Genomic DNA, 18,651 nt, shown 5'->3' with positions numbered 1-18,651 from the left:
AAATAGAGTGTAAAGCAAGGTTTATGAACATTATGCAACAAAAACTTCGTGCTATGTATGATGAACTTCTTGGAGGCTTATAATGTGTAGGCAGAAAGGTCTGTTTTTACTAAACGGGCAGTCTGTTTTACCACTTCTTTAATAAATTTATATTTGCTCCCGCGATAACGATGTATGGTGATGGTTGTCCACTCTAAAGGGGCCCACTGATTAACAGTCCTCGGCATCGGCCTGTTAGTTAGAATAAAATTTTGACAGTTCCGTACAACTGACAGGCCGATACCGTCCGGCGGACTGTTAATCAGTGGGCCCCATTTCACTCATGACTCCACTAAGTTCACTCATGACACCGTTTCACAATGTTCACTCGTGCGTGTAGAAGATGAGTTGGTGGTTGGAGTCGTCCGGAGACATCTCGAGTTGCACGAACTGAGGCGTCGTTCGCGCTGACTCGTACGAACCCCCGCCGTTGCGGGATAGCGAGTTTCTTGATCTGTTGAGGAAAGGTTTCATGTTATAGCCGGTCAAACAACTTTGTCAGTATAAATATATTTTCTATGGAACGTTGACTCTTCGCGCCTACATTTTTTAAATTTGTCGCTTTTTTCTACTGACGGAAATAGACAGACTATAATTTAATTTTTGATAGCTTTTAACAGGGATGTTGCGGATGCAGATTTTTGACATCCGCGGATTATTACTTGGAGATTAGGTACTTAAAAAACATAAAATATTACATTTTTATTTAAAAAAAAACGAAACAGTATTTGAGCAACAATATAGGTGCGTTATATTCTTTATTTAATAAACAGTAACTTGGCCGACTTTTCTGGATCAAGACGATTTCGTTATAGGTAATGACGAAATTACCTAGCAATTACGCCGCCGCTAAGACGTTCCTGACTTGTTCGACATCCGCATCTGCATAATAGTGTAGTAAATAAAGGTAGTGGACCCCGCAGTAATTCCTCAGCCAGAAAAAACTTTACAGTATGATAAAGTATCAATAAATAAAAAGTATTGTGTAAATTTCCAAAGAATAATAATAATAGAATTAAAGTAAATACCTAAAGTCTTAAATCGTTAATATCTTTTTACGGAAAAATGCTCCGTTCAAACTTTCTTCACCAGACATATTCATGTAACGTATTGCAACAATATATGAAATATCAAAAAAATATCCCAGCAGAAATACCAGTATTAATAAAATAAAATTTTTTGGCGTGTCTTGGACCGGAAAATTGCTCAGTCTAATTTTTTCACTGGAATGCCATTTTATTGCCGTTTTATACTTACAAAATGAAAATCTAAAAATTTACCATTCTCAGTTTTTAATAGTTCTATAATACATACATTTCGATACGCATTTTTTTTTTTTACCCACTGCGCAAATTATATTCTAAGATCATATAAGAAGAAAAAAATGACAGAGCAATTTTCCGATGAAAATGAGCGTCAAAAAAAGGAAGTATCATAAAAAAATATTCTCATGTTTGACAAAACTTTTAGATTTTTTTCTAGTATCACATACTGATACAAATAACTTATTTTGTAAAATAGTTTTGGACTGAGCAATTACTCGGTTCAATATATAATCAGATTTGTGTTTTTACCCAACTTAGGAGTGTTTTTTTTTTGGATATTTATAATGTTAGTCTCGGCTCATACTATACAATAACCAAGCTAAATTTCATCGACTGAGAAATTAATGCATGGGTCTCCATACAACAACTTGCTTCATTTACTACACTATAAGCTCCGCATCGATTTAAGCGGATGTGGATGTTGAAAATAATGCAGAAGTTCCGCGGATGCGGATGCGAATATTCGCAACATCCCTGGCTTTTATCGCCAACTACACTTTTCTTGCTCAAATTCGGTCAATCAGTAAAAATAAAATTTACAAGTAATATTTTTGACATAACATTGAAAGATAATCCAATATTACTCACTTGGCCTTCGCGTGTGTGAGTATGTGTGACTTGAGGTTGGTGCTCTGCGCGAATTTCTTGTTGCAGCCGTCGAACGGGCACACGTACGGCCGGTCACCCGTGTGGATCCGCACGTGTGTTCTGTAAGTAATGGATTTTGAGGTTATTCCTATAATATAGGGCAGCGGTTCTCAATCTTTTTTTTTGACGGAACCCTTTTGGAAAGCGAAATACTTGATGGAACCCTACAATAAAACAATAGTTTTTAGAAGTGTGTTTTTTGCATAGTCAAATTTTTCGAGGCGACTAAAGCAGTGTTCTAAATTCTTGCGGAACCCCTGCAGGGGTGTCGCGGAACCCTAGGGTTCCGCGGAACACACTTAGAGAATGGCTGATATAGGGTATATTGAAATTAACGCCATCTACTCGAGAGTAAGCCAAAGGAATGGTGCAATTTTATCGAGCGATGGCGCCGTAACCTTTGGCCTACAGTCGAGTAGATGGCGTTAATATCAATATTTAACAAATTAACACATATCAGTGAAAGAATAAGGATCAAAGTCAAATGGCGTTCTAACAGCTTTAATCTTCTGTCGAAAGATGGCAGTAAATTTACTATGACTACATAGTTCACTTTGACAATCCGCCTCTATACACTCTATTCTGTTAGACAGCTATTCATCGTGGCTCTGATTTCCAGACAACACAAAAACACTTCTGGTGTAAAAACTCTGCAAAGACGACGGGATCGAGTCTTTAACATACCACCCTGTAAAACAAAATTCGCTCATAACTTTCAGTTCTTCTTAGGACCCTTCTTGTACAACCGCTTAGCTAAACATATAGATCTGCAGAAGTACACCAACAGAAATTGCAAAATTGCTGTAACTGCATACCTCAAGCAACAAAATTATGAAGATACAGAATCACTGCTTAAGATATCATCCTGATAACATGAAACAACATATATAGATAACATAACCAAAGACCTCGAATTGATTTTATGTAGAAGTAAGTTTTTCCTGCTGAGCACTGTTGTCTGGCTATACTGTGTATTGTTACGCTTTGCTGACCGTTAAGTTTTATTTGCACCTATATACATACCTACACACATTTATTTATATAGCACACACACAGACACACCATGACTTCACAGACATATCACACGCACAATATACACTAAATAGCACTTTCAAATTATACATTTTTTGCATGTAAATCTAGTACTTAAGTTTATAACATAGCCTGTTTTTATTATTTTAATGTATTTACTCTGATTCATTACCTATATGGGGTGACCAACTATGACATCATGGACCGCGGGCAGAAGGGGAAGGGGGTACCTTGCCGTAATACAGTGTAAACTAGTACGGAGGGTAGCTTGCTTTCGCTATACCTTGCATATCCATAAAAGTAAAAATATATCCATATGTATAGCAATTTACCACACCGCATTTTGTACCTAAGTTAAGTTCTTATGTAAAGTAAGCAATAAATATATTGATTGATTGATTGATTGATTCTTATATTCTCTTTGCCTTTTCTTAATACCAAAATAGCATAATCTGACAGATGGATTTACCCGAGTTTGGAGTTAAGTGTCTCATTTGTTCATACTTTAAAAGTAACCTCACCTTAAATTAAAATCGAGTGAAAACCTCTTCCCGCAGCCCTCGAATGTGCACTGGAACGGTTTCTCCCCGGTGTGCACGAGCTGGTGCCTTTTTAGTTTAGAACTTTCTACAAACGCTTTACCTGAAACGAAATAATAAATATTATAGGGACATTCTTACACAAATTGACTAAGTCCCACGGTAAGCTCAAGAAGGCTTGTGTTGTTGGTACTCAGACAACGATATATATTATAATATACATTTGTTGTTTGTTTAAGTATTTACTTAAATACATAGAAAACGTCCATGACTCAGGAACAAATATCTATGCACATCACACAAAGAAATGCCCTTACCAGGATTCGAACCCAGGACCATCGGCTTCGCGGGCAGGGTCACTACCCACTAGGCCAGCCCAGTCGTCAATATAAATAGTTATTTGTTTTACAAGGGGGCAAAGTTGTTTAACCAGTTGTGCAATTATTGATACCCGAGAAAGCGAAAGTTTCCAAAATTGAATTGAAAAGTTTCGAAAAATGAAATCTTGAGCGTTGCGAGAGTTTCAAGGCACGAGGGTTAAACAAATTTTGCAACCGAGTGAAACACAACATTGTTCACACACAACACAAGGACAATACTAACAGTAAAATAGCAATATCAAAGCAAATCGATTCTAAATTAATGTTATTAAATATTTAACATTCAAAATCATCATTTAAAAGTCAATTTTACCAGCAAACATAAGAAAACAACTCAAAATTTGCATTTGATTACTTTGCCCCACAAGTGGATAAAATGCAACTTGCTCGTCAGTTTTTGAACAATCAAGAGAGCCTCCAGCAGGTGTGGTGAAGAAATCCATGTCAGTACTATAAAGCAGTGTCAGTAAAAAAATCTGTAGGTAACTGTAATCACTAGGTCTAAAATGTTACGTACAACATTATCGGTCGTCTAAAAACCGACCAAGTGCGAGTCGGACTCGCGCACGAAGGGTTCCGTACCATTACGCAAAAAACGCCCCACTTAAATATTTATTTTATTTTGTTTTTAGTATTTGTTGTTATAGCGGCAACAGAAATACATCATCTGTGAAAATTTCAACTGTGTATAGTTCGTTTTTTTAGCATTAGAAATAAGGTAAACAATCTTGTTGTGTTTTTTAATTGAAAACACACATTTTAAAAATAAGTTACGACAAATATGTAACAATTATGAATCTAATACGATCATTTATATTCTTCTGCTTTCATAAGTAATAGTTACTGATTTTAAAAAAGCCGTTTTCAATTAAAAGACATGTCAAGATCGCTTACCTTCTTTCAAGTTCTTTCTAATGCTAAAAAAACTAACTATAGCTATCACGGTTCATGAGTTACAGCCCGGTGACAGACAGACAGACAGACAGCGGAGTCTTAGTAATAGGGTCCCGTTTTCACCCTTTGGGTCATCATCCAAATTTAAGAGCATGGCTCTTGTCGGTGGAGTATGCGCCAGTTTTCGCGGTCCTCGGCCAGGTTTTTTAGGTCCCTGTAAGACACGACATTAACCCTTTGGGTACAGAACCCTTAAAGTACAGGGTGTACATAATACGCACCACACTCCGCGCACACGTGTACCCGTGGCCCGTGCGTGTGCAGATGCTTCCTCATCGCCGAGTTGTCTCGGAACATCTTCGTGCAGCCTTTGTGTGGACACGCTGAAATCGTTAAAAAACACATTAAAATAGTTATTTACGATACAAGTGCGGAAAAGAGGAAGTGCGGAAAAAAACTCGGTGTCTATTTAAAAGACTCCCTTCGGTCGTGTTTTAATTTATCGCCACTCGTTTCGAATTACCTATTCGCACGTGTATCGTACAACATTTTACAGTACATATGGCTCTTTAAACATTTGCCATCGCGCGAAAAGTGCTATTTTACGCACTAGTGCGGGAAAATAGGACCACATGTACTGTAAATTGATTTTGTTATAATATTTAACAATAAAGTTTACATAAATAATTAAATATTATAGGACAATTTTACACAGATCAAGTTAGTCCCACAATAAGCTCAATAAGGCTTGTGTCGTGGGTACTAGACGACATAACACAAGCCTTACATAACAATCTAATATTTCACAATTTTATGATGTTCATCAGTTCCTTCAAATTTTTTCCCCTCTGCCAAATATTAGCTCAAGGTACTGACAGTTTCATAAAAACCGGCCAAGTGTGAGTCGAACTCGCGCACGAAGGGTTCCGTACCATTACGCAAAAAATGGCAAAAAAAAAATCACGTTTGTTGTATGGGAGCCCTACTAAAATATTTACTATTTTATTCTGTTTTTCGTATTTGTTGTTATAACGGCGGCAACAGAAATACATCGTCAGTGAAAATTTCAAGTGCCTAGCTATCGCGGTTTACACACACACCAGACACAGCTTGATACAACTTGGAGATACAGCTTGGTGACAGACAGACAGGCGGACAGCGGAGTCTTAGTAATAGGGTCCCGTTTTTATCTTTTGGGTACGGAACCCTAAAAATAGTTAATATGAAGTCCAAAATAGATATTCCTTCATGCTTTAAATCTTTGTTGTAATGTTATTTAAAATAACAACCCAGGAGATCATAACAATGGCAACGAATGACGAGAAAAAACTGATCACTCATCGGATTTTACAACCGATTCTCGTGAAATGTTGTGACCAGGTTCGTGTATATTTGCTTATAATTTTTGGTATTATTCATTTATACATTTCGAGATAGAAAAATAATTATTCGAGCACAGAATAAATAATAGTACTACCGTACAGAAAGGAAACTTCCTATAAAACCGAAGTTTGACAGCGGTTCAGGGTCGAATCATGCTGTCCCTTTCTAATATATGGCACTATCCCTTTCGGCTATTTAGGGTTGTCGAAATTCAAGCCATATCATCTGTGGTCGTGCACGCAAAGGGACGTCAAGCTGTGTCAAGCCTAATAATTGCTCGGAGCAAAGCTGAGCCGAGCGGAGCCGAGTTTGGCCGAAGTCAGGAGTTTCGCACCCCTGATTCGAGTGAATTTAAAACATCTCACCTATTGTTCTGTCCGATGATTCGGGCGAGGGTTTCTTTAGTCTGATCTTGTGGCCGGGTCGTGCGAATTCCGCCAACTGCTTGGGGTCTGATAAGTCTAAACCTGAAAATAAAATACAGAAAACGTCTTAACCTTTTGAACGCCAAACGGCGCATCCATTTGCCGTGCCACTGACGCCACGGTGGTAAAATTTAGTTTTTTTGAATAAATATTAGGTCATTACCTATGAAATTGGCGTTTTGTCCGGAGAATTTCAACGAAACACGAATTTCCATACAATTAATTTTGCGGATATTTTTTTGATGGCTAATTCAAACCAAACAAAATTTTTCCAGTAATTTTTGACACCTTTAAGGTATGTTTTCAATATCTCCATTTCTTGAAAATTGGTACCATTAGAAAAATATAAGTAATTTTAATACTCGAACCGACAGCACATGAAAAGACCTATATTCAAGGCTTAATTCTGAACACTTAACAATAAAAAATAACAATTAATTGTATGTAAAATCGTTGTTTATTGAGTGCACTGTAGTTTTATTGTAATTGTGTATGTACTTTTGTAAAAAAAAAAACTAGGATCAGACTTATATCTATGAACAAAAACGCCAATTTCATAGGTAAGGACCTAATAATGCCAACCTAAAAATGGGGTGTTTTTCAGTAGATTTTCATCAAAAAACGATCGACGTCAAATGCCGTCTTTGGCGCCGTTGTCACGATTTTGCGTTGACGTCAATTGCAGTCTGTGGCGTTAAAGGTTAAAACTTTATGGGAAACAATAGAGACCCATCTGTACGTACCCCTAAATTACGATAAAATATTTTCAAGGCCTGGGCATTTTGTCGTTTTGTTAAATATTCATGTTTCATCTCTTTCATTGCACAAAAAACTGATCAAAAGCGAGTCGGACTCGCCCACCGAGGGTTCCGTACTACCAAAGAGAAGTACTATTTAGTATTTATTGTTATAGCGGCAACAGAAATACATCATCTGTGAAAATTTTCACGGTTTATGAGTTTTTTTTTTTACAGCCTGGTGACAGACAGACGGACAGTGGAGTCTTAGTAATAGGGGGCGTGCATGAACTATAGGGGGCAGCATAGGAGCTGTCAGATTTTTGGCGCGAGGCGTAAATGTGACGTTTATGCTTCCTATGTAGCCCACAAGATGGCAGAACCTACTATGCACAAGGAAACGTACCGACGAGAACGGTAGATGGTAGCTTGGATGGTTGTTTGGTTTGTGGTGGCTTGTTTTGGCAATGTACATGTGCAAATATGTTTCCGATTCAAGCCCCAAGATGGCAGACCCTCTAACACGCACGGTCCCTATAGGGTCCAGTATTTACCCCTTGGGTACGGAACCCTAATAATGGATTCTCTGTATTTACCTGGCATGGTTTCGTTGCCCAGTATGGTCTTCTTGCCGGTCATGTACTCCGTGTAGTCGGGGTCTGGCTCGGGGTTGGAACCGTCATCTGTCAAGTACAAAATGGAAGTTTGTATAGTCCGACAAGAAATTGTAGAAAATTATTGAGGGCGCCACTTCCTACGTAACTGTCACAGTTTTGGCGTAAAATGTTTAAACATGACAACAATTTAGTATGGAAATTATTTAGTTTCGGGCTCCGTCAAATATTTCTTTTTCCAAAAGGGTTCCGTCACGAAAAACGTTTGAGAACCATTGCGCTATACGATTAAGATGAGGAGTAAATTACCGTCATCCTCCCCCGTGGCCCACATGGTGACGCTGAACTCGCCCTCCATGGTTTTAATCTGCACCTGCTTCTGTTCCCAGCGCCGCGCCGTGCCTCGGCCTCCGCTGACGCCCTCCATGAGGCCCATGGGCACTTCGCCTGGAACCACATAGTATACACTGTTATTATGCATTGTACATTCCCAATAGGGAGTATTAGTGCAATGTTCTGCCACCAGAGTGCAGCACTATATTGTTTAGTAAACCATAGAGTAACCTATACATACTACGCCTTAAACAGTTTTTTGACAAGTTTTCACAATGACATTGATGCACCAAGGCGGTTTTATTACAGGTGGCCTAACGCGAAACGCGAAAATCGAAATTTCCTTTACTGCCTATCTATCGATCGAATAAGTGATAGAAGGCAGAAACCGAACTTTCGACTTTCGTGTTTCGCGGTAGGCCCTGTGATTGCGTTTGTAACGCCCTCTACGCAGAGTTTTGCGTAATATTCCCTATTACTCAAAATAATTGAGTAAATAATGTAAATATTGCTTACCAATAGGCATAAGGTGATGAACGTTGTTGGTGTTGTTGGCTTTGACCGCGGGCCTGCCGCGACCTCTGTGGATTTAGAACATTTTATTATAAAAATATCATTTCTAATTATTTTTCTTAAGCATACATATTATAGATGGTCAAGCAAATCTTGTCAGTAGAAAAAGGCGCGAAATTCCAATTTTCTATGGGACGATATCCTTTCGCGCCTACATTTTTCAAATTTGCCGCCTTTTTCTACTGACAAGATCTGCTTGACCCAGTATAGTTTAATCCAAAGATTAAATGAATTTTTCACTTCTTATGCTCAAAAAGTGCACCTTTATGTCGTGCGTAGACGACATAAAATCGCATTTTATGCTCTAGAGCATAAAAGTAAATTTTTTTCTAAGACTAAGGTAATCGGTCTCAACAGCCAAACAGTTAAAACATATTGCACAATTTTACTGAGCAATAAAAATGTGTAGATGACAAAACTTGTTATATTATTTTATTTTTGCTATAATTTATTAGAAATCCGTATTTTCTGTCATTCAATTTAGTAAATCACATAAAATAGGAGTCCATTATCGTTCAAAAATGCTCCGAAATGTTTGACTTGGCAGAAAACCAAGCGTCTGAAACTCTGATCACATGTTGCAAATTAAAAAAAAATAATTAAAAAGTTAGTTGGCGGGAATTGGTTATGTATTATGTTCTTTCGCTTTACGACAATTTCGTGGTGTAAATTTCCGTGAAAAATATAATTTTAATTTCCTCGCAATCGAAGTGAAAAACAGAGTGTACAACAAGGGCATAAATGTCCATTTTTACCCTCATCTACTATTTTGGTCTTCGCTTCGCTCAGACCAAAAAATTGCCTCGGCTAAAAATGAGTCACTTTATGCCCTTGTTGTACAATCTACTATATTTGGATAGAACACAGTTATGAGAATTTGTTACAAAATAAAAGAAATCCGTGCGCTAAATAAGACGATCTGTAGTGTATAGACGTCTCGAGCGCTTAAGCTCTGTTTTCCTAGGATATATCCGTGATATAGCGGCCGTCTCCAAACTAAATACTACTCCATCCATATTTAGCCGTATTATTTTGTATGGAAAAGACCGCTATATAACGGCACCGCTATCCTAGGAAAACATAGCTTAAAGCTATGCAGTGTAAAATCTAAAACAACTCGCGGCCCTAAACTCCAAACCAGCCGGGCTAGCACACGATTGGCGCGACAGTATCTCGCGGCGAGATAGACTACCCGTTCCTCTTTAATTAACATAGAAAGAAGGGTAGTCTATCTCGCCGCGAGATACTAGTAGAGAGTAACCATGGTGACCGACTTACCTGTTATTATTACTAGTAGAAGGCGGAGTAGCATACACCGGATCATAAGAGTCGTTGGCAGCAAGGACCTCCTCCCCGGACATCCCTGGCAGGATCACCTCCTCGCTGCCGACTGCAAGTTTGTAATCTGTCAGCAGCGCTGACATGGGGTGTGATGATGATGGTGATAGGTGCAAGGGGCTGTGAGCTGATGAGAAGTGATAGGATTTTTGGGTGCGAGTAGATATATTAATAAAAACAGTTACGAAATTAAAAGATTACGAAGACGTGTAAATTAGTGCAACATACAGATGTATACTCTGTATCTTTAGGTATTTAAATAAAAGCAAAAAAATAATTTGTAAATTTTCGGGTATATATAACATTTATTGGTTAACCAACCAAATACAAAACCGCCTGGATCTGTCATTGAACGACCTGACTTTAACCTACATTATTTGATCATGTAATGTTTTTATCTACCCTCAACTGACTTAAGGAGCCATTTGAGGTTAGATTTTGTTTACTTTTACTTAAATACGACTATAGTGCATAATTGTTTTCCATCGTATTTTCTAGGAAACGTTCGTATTTGTCATGCTACTTCAGTCAACCTCATTACTTTTTGTACCGAGACTGACTGAAATAGCAAGACACGTTCGTAACGTTTCCGTAAAAATACGATGGAAAATAATTATGCACTACATCTGTACATATTTAAGCTGTAATTTTGACAGTTAAAGAGCGTTGTATCGCCCCCGCATTATGTGATAAGCATAGATCGGACAAATCATCGCAAAACCATCAAAAATCATTTATATCTCAAAATAGGACAAGATTTATTAAACTCATATTATGTACACAGTATCTTTATAAAATTTCCAGATTATACTCAAAAACTGCAGTTTAAAATTGTTAAAAAAATTGTATCGTGTTCCATACCATATTTATATATTTTTGCGATAAATTGTCCGAACTCTGGTGATAAGTGGCTTGTGTAGCGGACTGGACGCACGCTCGAGTCCAAAACGGATTCATTCAAATCTATATGTCGGCGGCCGATCGTAGAGTTCCTGTGTAATGTTTTGACAGTAGTCAGATTAAACAAATGATGCTCTCCTGACCGATTTCGGCCACAGCGACTGTGTGCTCTGGACAGGCAATTTTTAGCTCGTATTATTAGAGTGTAGCTGATCCACTCTCTGATGCGCCCTTAGGTGGCTCACGGACCCTATCTTCTTGCTAAATACTTGAGCGCATTTTGGGCACGTCAGCACACCACCTACATAGTTGTAAGAAATTAAGGTAGGTACTAGGTAGGATACGTTCGTTAGGTTGCTACAGATACCCGAAGGGCAAACTGTCCAGAAATAGGAGCCCCGCGCGGGGCTCCGTGTACTCAAGGACCGACACAACGATTTTCACGATTCACGATATGCCTAGGAATTTCATGATCGGCCGCGGCGCGAGCGTGCATCCAGTTCGTAGGCTCTCCCAATTCGGTTACCACAAACAATATGGCGTCGTGCGCCATCTACATCAGCTGTCAAATTAGCGGCTAAAATTGTTTGGCACTACTTTACACGTCTTAGTATTTCGTTGTCTAAACTATAACTCAAAATAATAAAATAATCTAGAGCAGGGTTTCTTAAAGTCCCCTTAGGGGTCCGTAGCATGTTTATCAGGGGTCCACAGTAGGTCCTACCTACTGTAAACATACTTAGTTATTGGGAAATATTGTAGTAAACATGACGAGACCTAAGTATAATGAAACTTTATTTAAAAATATTTTTGACCGGGGTCCGTGGAATTGTTTAAATGGTCCGTGACTGCAAAATGTTTAAGAAACCCTGATCTAGAGAATACGGACACCCAAAAATCTGATGAATAGTGATGATACTGATGATTTGATGAAAGATCGGAAAGGGTGTCCATGTGCTGTTAAAAATTAAGTGATGCAGTAAAAATAAATGACTAAATTATACAGATGTACCTACTGAAAAACATTACAAAGTTTGTTAATTATAGATGGCCAAGCAAATCTTGGCAGCAGAAAAAGGCGCGAAGTTCAAATTTTCTATGAGACGATATCCCTTCGCGCCTACATTTTTCCAATTTGCCGCCTTTTTCTACTGACAAGATCTGCTTGACCAACTATATAATAGATTCATAACATCATTGGATCCACATCAGGCCGCAGACTGGAAGCACGCGCGGGCGGGCGGCGTGGCAAGCATACTTTACTTACTTATTAGTTTGCCTGAAGCCATAAGACGTGAAAATAATAAGCCTACAAAACCTATAAAACTACATATGTTAAAAAAAACACTAACATAATGTATTGTAGTAATTTAATTACATACTATAAGTTATTAAGTTAATAACTAGAGACTGATGACCCCACAGTCAAACAAATTTTTAAGTTTTGTGGGGCTATGACTATTTTTAAGAATACCTCTGTATTTTATTAAATAAATAAATAATAATAATGAGCCGCCGCTGCTGTCGTCAGTGGGGAGACTCCTCCTTTATTAGGGTTGGCGCAACTTGACGTCCTTATGCGTGCACGACCACAGATAAGATAATTACTTGAATTTTAACTACCCTAAATAGCCGAAAGGGATAGTGCCAGACATTAGAAAGGGACAGCATGATTCGTCCCTGAATCGCTGTCAAACTTCGGTTTTGTAGAAAGTGTCCTTTCCTTTCTGTACGGTAGTACTATTATTTATTCTGTGCCCTAAGGCCAAGTAGGCCCGTCCCTAGGGGGGCGGCAAATTGTGACAAATAATTCGCTGATGATAACAAGAAATAACTCAAAATGTTGTCGATATGATGAGTGCTGAGAAAGAGGCGGCTACAATGCCTGTGGCCTAGGGCGGCAAAGACTGCAAATCCGCCACTGCGGCTAGGCCTGTAAACCAATTCTTTGGTTTTTAACAGCAGCCGCGGCCCGCGATACCTTCATACTCGTGCGCGCCCCGGCGGGTTGGTCAACGACACCTTCTCGTAACTCATGAGGCCCTGGTACTTATGTAGCGCTAAATTACATTTTTAGACAGTTTTCTTTCTCGATTTTGGCCACCGTAGCCTATGGATATTTCATTGCAAGTTTGAGAAAAGCACTATACAAATCTCGGCGAGAAACCGGATTTCCCGGTCTCTATACTCTATAGTATCGCTCGCCGCATGCGTACTGTCTGCGGCCTCAGATGTGATAACAGAGTATTTATTAAGTGTATGTATAAGATGAAATGGAGATGATACGCACTACTAAACTGACCTTCCTCCAAGTGATGCATGCCGATCACCTGTTCCTCGACTTCCTCATACTGATCGTCAGTGATATACTCTTCGTACTGGCCGGCTTCTATTTCTTCATACTGTAACAAATAGGGTATTATACTGTATTTAAAATAAATTATTTCACACCATGCATGAAATAAAGCACCAGATAATTAGTAGAAAAACATAGATAGGGTAATTCACCAGGAACTGACCACCCTAAACTAAAAATAATTTTTTTAATACAGTTGCTCACAAAGTGCTACTTTACGTAGCTGTTTAGCGTGCGGAAAGTTGGTTATGTCGAACTAGTGCTTTTTACTTTTCCAATTTTTTTAAATTTATACTTGTTCCAATTCACGACTACTTATTGATGAGTGTTAATATTAGTTTCCTTTAAACGTCGTAATCAGCATAAAAACCTACTGTTAATGTAAGAATATGAAAAATATACATATTTCATATTTTAATACTTACCTCTTCATCATTATAACACGTTTATTTTTTAATATTGAATATTGAAAATTCCGTTCTTAATAAGGTGTCTGAATGGAACGGAATAGCTGCCAAACGCCCATAGATATAATATACTTAAAGACGACGTCTAAGCGAGCTGTCACTGTTACCACTTTTGTTTAGTGTACGATTAACAATGTTTTACTTATTTTTTCGCAACTGTATTAAAAAACGTCGTTCGATACACGTGCGGAAATGTCATTCTTCACTCGTCCCGAGTCTTCCCACTCGCCTGCGGCTCGTGGCAAGATATCTCGGTACTCGTGAAGTAATGACATACCTTCCGCACTAGCATCGAAATGTACTATTCACTTCTCATGCTCAAAAAGTGCACCTTTATGTCGTGCGTAGACGACATAAAATCGCATTTTATGCTCTAGAGCATAAAGTAAAATCATCTATTACGACCCTTATTGACTTAGCAATAAAGTCCAAATTCTGCCATACAAACTGCCAGCCCTGCCGGCGCGCCCCCGACCGGCGTGCCCCGCGCCTCCGACCGGCCCAAGAACAATTTTCTTTAGTCTTGAATATTTATTTTTTGTATATTTTCCTCGCAATCGAAGTGAAAAGCAGAATGTACAACAAGGGCATAAATGTCCATTTTTACCCTCGTCTACTATTTTGGTCTTCGCTTCGCTCAGACCAAAAAATTGCCTCGGGTAAAAATGGGTCACTTTATGCCCTTGTTGTACAATCTACTATCTATTCACCTATAAACAGAATTCATTTTAGAATAAGGTTGCTAGTTATTGAAGGCTGGCCAGTTATTGAAACCTTAATTAATTCTGTTCATAGGTGAATACAATTCATATTTAGTTTAGGGTGCCCAGTTATTGCCCGGTGGCCAGTTACTGGCGAATCACCCTAGCAGCTATTTTTAAACACGTGTTCTCTTTAATAAATCGGATAGAAATATAAAAAGTAGGTGAGTTGACCGTGACGCGCCGTGACGTCATTGTGTAATGTTTCATACAAATTCCATATTAGCAAATCGTTTTGAAATGTTCTAAAAAGAAATTGATTAGACTGGTACGAGAATATTCTATTATAGGGTATTGTAATCTTTGATTTGACACTGGTATAAATAAGGTTCTAGATTTTTTAGATATTATTTCTTAAATAAATATTATTAATATAAAAATCTACTTATTCATAATCAGAACACGATACCGAATATGCCCTTAAAAATGAAATGAAAATTACTGTAACAAATTTTGCTGTCACTACGATATTCGATAAAATCCCGTATACAGTACACGCCTAAACATATGGAAATAGAGTATAGGGGTAAGGGAATAGGGAGGGTTAGTATTAGGTATTACCTTGACGACCACCTTATCATCTCTATGCCGCCGTGCGTGCCTCCACCTCACACATGATCTCCTGGTACATCATGGACCGCGCCCTGTAAAGGTAGAGGGAGGGAGGAGGGGTTAGTGTTACCTTGACGCCGACCTGATCGTCCGCATCTATCTCTATGCCGCCGTGCGTGCCTATCTCCACCTCACACATGATCTCCTGGTATATGATGGACCGCGCCCTGTAAAGGTAGAGGGAGGGGAGGGGGGTGTTAGTGTTACCTTGACGCCGACCTGATCGTCGCCATCTATCTCAATGCCGCCGTGCGTGCCTATCTCCACCTCACACATGATCTCCTGGTTCATCATGGTGAACCGCGCCCTGGAAAGATGAAATGTTTTCAATATAGTCCACAGTACACACAGATCGAACCAGCTCGCGAGGGAATAGGGTATTATACTGTATTTAAAATACATTCTTTTACACCATGCATGAAATAAAGCACTAGATAATTATTAGAAAAACACAGATAGGAGTTATTTTTAAACACAAGTTCTATTTAATAAATCGGATAGAAATATAAAAAGTGGGTGAGTTGACCGTGACGTCACGATGTAATGTTTCATATAAATTCCATATTAGCAAATCGTTTTGACAGTTCTAAAAAAGTAATTGATTTGACTAGTAGGAAAATTGCCGTGCGAAGCAGCTCGGTCTGTGTAGACGTGCCTCGCCCCAGACCAACAGGCGAGGCAGGACCGGATTTCCCCATAAAGCCATTGCTAGGTTGCCTGATGGGCCCCTAGCCCGGGCCTATAGTCTGTATCTTTAGGTATTTAAATAAAAGTAAACAAACAATTTGTACTTTCTCGGGTAGTTTTTGTATTTGGTTGGTTAACCAATAAATTTTATATTTATTGGTTAACCAACCAAATACAAAACCGCCTGGATCAGTCACTTTAACCTACATTATTTGATTGTGTAAATGTTTTTATGGCTTAAGGAGCCATTTGAGGGTAGATTTTGTTTACTTTTATTTAAATACCTAAAGATATACAGAGTATAGGAATGGTTTTGACATTGGAAGGCCCCCCCCCCCTAAATTTTAAGTGCCGTACAATGGGCCCTAGGTCTCTAAATCCGGGCCTGAGTTGAGGCACGTCTATACCAACCGAGCTGCTTCGCGCGGCAATTTCCTCACAATAGTCGCAAAGCCTTTAAATGGTGGTCGGCTGGTCTGAAAAATGTTATTTTTAGGTTCCATACCCAAAGTGAAAAAACGGGACCCTATTACTAAGACTCCACTGTCTGTCGGTCACCAGGCTGTATCCGACAGTTGAAATTTTCACAGATGATGTATTTCTGTTGCCGCTATAACAACATATACTAAAAAGTATGGAACCGTCGGTGGGCGAGTCCGACTCGCACTTGTCTGGTTTTTTTAAGCACTTCTGATTTCTGATAAAGCTCAGAAGCCGATATTTGACATGATAAAGTTTGATAACTTAGCTTTATATTGAATAGTATATAGAGTCTATGCGAAAAGAGATAAGAGTCGTGGAATGTATTGGGCCCCATACATTCCACGAGTCTTCTTTTTCCGCACAGACTCTAATACAAATTTCTGAAGGTTATATATTTTTTTGTTTAGTTCAAAGTGGAAACTGTTATTTTAATTGTTGGTTACAAAATAGGAACTTACAAAAATAGGTTAGAAAATTCAGAATGATAATTTTCCAAAAACAATAAAATTAGATAAGTACATATAAAGAGTATTAACCTATACAAGGTGATAATTTTAATACAGTACCTACACTACACACATATCAAACATTGTAGATATCAATGTGTGTGGATGTTTTTACCTGCTGGGTAAACATAATTTGATTAAAAATAACATTTAAAATAATTAATAGACCATAATTATAATAAACATGTATACAATTATTTTATTGAAGCTTAATCAAAATAACTTTCTAGTAAGAATGAAGATTATCATTTATCAGCATGTTTAATGAGTAGTCATTAATTTAACATTTCTATATCACCCATTAGATAAGCATGCAAGATTAAATAAAAACAAATACGGAAAGTGGTTTGTTTGGTATCTGTTCTAAAAAAAAACTTTGACAGGTGCGTCTGTTTGGTCACATTCCTTGGCCGACCAACGGGACGGGAGGTCGGAAGATAAAATTAAAACTATTAAACACATCAAATAAAGGGAAATGAATGTCGTTATACCGAAATCTAGTGTAATGTACGTAAAAATGCCCAAAACTTTATAAATAACGCGCAAATGCACGTCAATGGACAGTGGCTAGTTCCGAAAACAATTAACTAGGTGATATCATATTACAGAAGTCGGCCTACGTAATTGAATTGGTTGTCACTATTTCTTGGCGTGACCGTAACGTTATAATGCAGTGAATACCGCATAAATTACTGCATTGATGCAGGAAAACAACTAGCGGTTACACTGAGGGCGATAGCCGCTGCCGGCAGTGGCGGTCGGCGGACAGAATATGATCAATTTTTTTGGGATATCTATAAAACGACCACGCCAAACGTTAACCAGATGAAACCCCCTCAATTTGACCTTCATCTACTCACCTTCAGAACACACCCGACACCGTAAATTCATAGAAAATACAAAGCACTTGTTACAATGTGTCAAATCGTATGAACGTTTTAGGTGGAAATAATTTACCTTTATTTATCTTATAACAAAAGCTGCACGGCCACTTGGAGACAAATTTGGACTGCTGCGTAGGTACGGAATTTTTCCGAGTAATCTTCGCCCCTATCTATCCCCCAGACTTCAGTGAAAAAAAGTTCGATATTTAGGCTCAAAAATATTTGAAATTTACGCGAAAATGTTTATAAAATATGTCCGACTAAACATGGCGTCAAAGATGTCCGACCAAATTCAATATGGCGTACAAAATGGACGCCGCCCGAGCAATGGCGAAAAGATAAAGCCTACACACACGACACACTTGAAAAATATATTCAGAATGTTGCTATAATAAAATATATACTCGGGTAATAGGGATTACAAAATTGATTTTAAAAATTATTTAAAGATCCTCGCAACTCGGTACTCGCAATCGAGACGGACGGTTAGGACCAAACAGGAGCATAATATATAGTTAGGATTTAAGCCATATAATAAATCTCAATTAAATTATCAGAATCGGCTCATTTATTTTAACGTATACATATAAAACTAAAATCATAACTCTTCCTTTTGACTTCGCTGTAGACGGGTGTACATGGGGTGTAGTTGTACAGTACAATTTTCATAGAATCCATTTATGTACTGTATATCCGTGTGCATAGTCTTTACAAATGGACAGTGGCGCCATCATG

The 18,651-nt window shown here is 38.3% G+C and overlaps 1 protein-coding gene across 10 annotated transcripts; it reads right to left on the bottom strand.

The window, feature by feature from the left end:
- Positions 1-288: 288 nt before the first annotated feature.
- LOC134803746 (transcriptional repressor protein YY1-like) lies at positions 289-18,269 on the bottom strand. 10 transcript variants are annotated; one of them, XM_063776574.1, is made up of 12 exons: positions 17,990-18,269; positions 15,576-15,663; positions 13,451-13,562; positions 10,201-10,387; positions 8,866-8,930; positions 8,326-8,463; positions 7,999-8,085; positions 6,606-6,707; positions 5,139-5,240; positions 3,566-3,686; positions 1,953-2,072; positions 291-493 (listed from the first exon to the last, which is right to left on the bottom strand). In XM_063776574.1, the coding sequence occupies exons 2-12, from the start codon at positions 15,648-15,650 to the stop codon at positions 364-366; spliced, it is 1,239 nt and encodes a 412-aa protein (XP_063632644.1). In that variant the 5' UTR covers positions 15,651-15,663; positions 17,990-18,269; the 3' UTR covers positions 291-363. The 10 variants fall into 10 exon arrangements, with proteins under 10 accessions (XP_063632645.1, XP_063632646.1, XP_063632644.1 ...); XM_063776571.1 differs by having other exon boundaries at positions 294-493; positions 15,564-15,663; positions 17,990-18,268; XM_063776572.1 differs by having other exon boundaries at positions 294-493; positions 13,463-13,562; positions 15,564-15,663; positions 17,990-18,268.
- Positions 18,270-18,651: the final 382 nt, after the last annotated feature.

The sequence above is a fragment of the Cydia splendana genome, chromosome 27, assembly GCF_910591565.1.
Source record: "Cydia splendana chromosome 27, ilCydSple1.2, whole genome shotgun sequence".
Lineage (NCBI taxonomy): Eukaryota > Metazoa > Arthropoda > Insecta > Lepidoptera > Tortricidae > Cydia > Cydia splendana.
The sequence above is the reverse complement of the archived record's forward strand: the minus strand, read 5'-3'. Positions and strand labels throughout refer to the sequence as shown.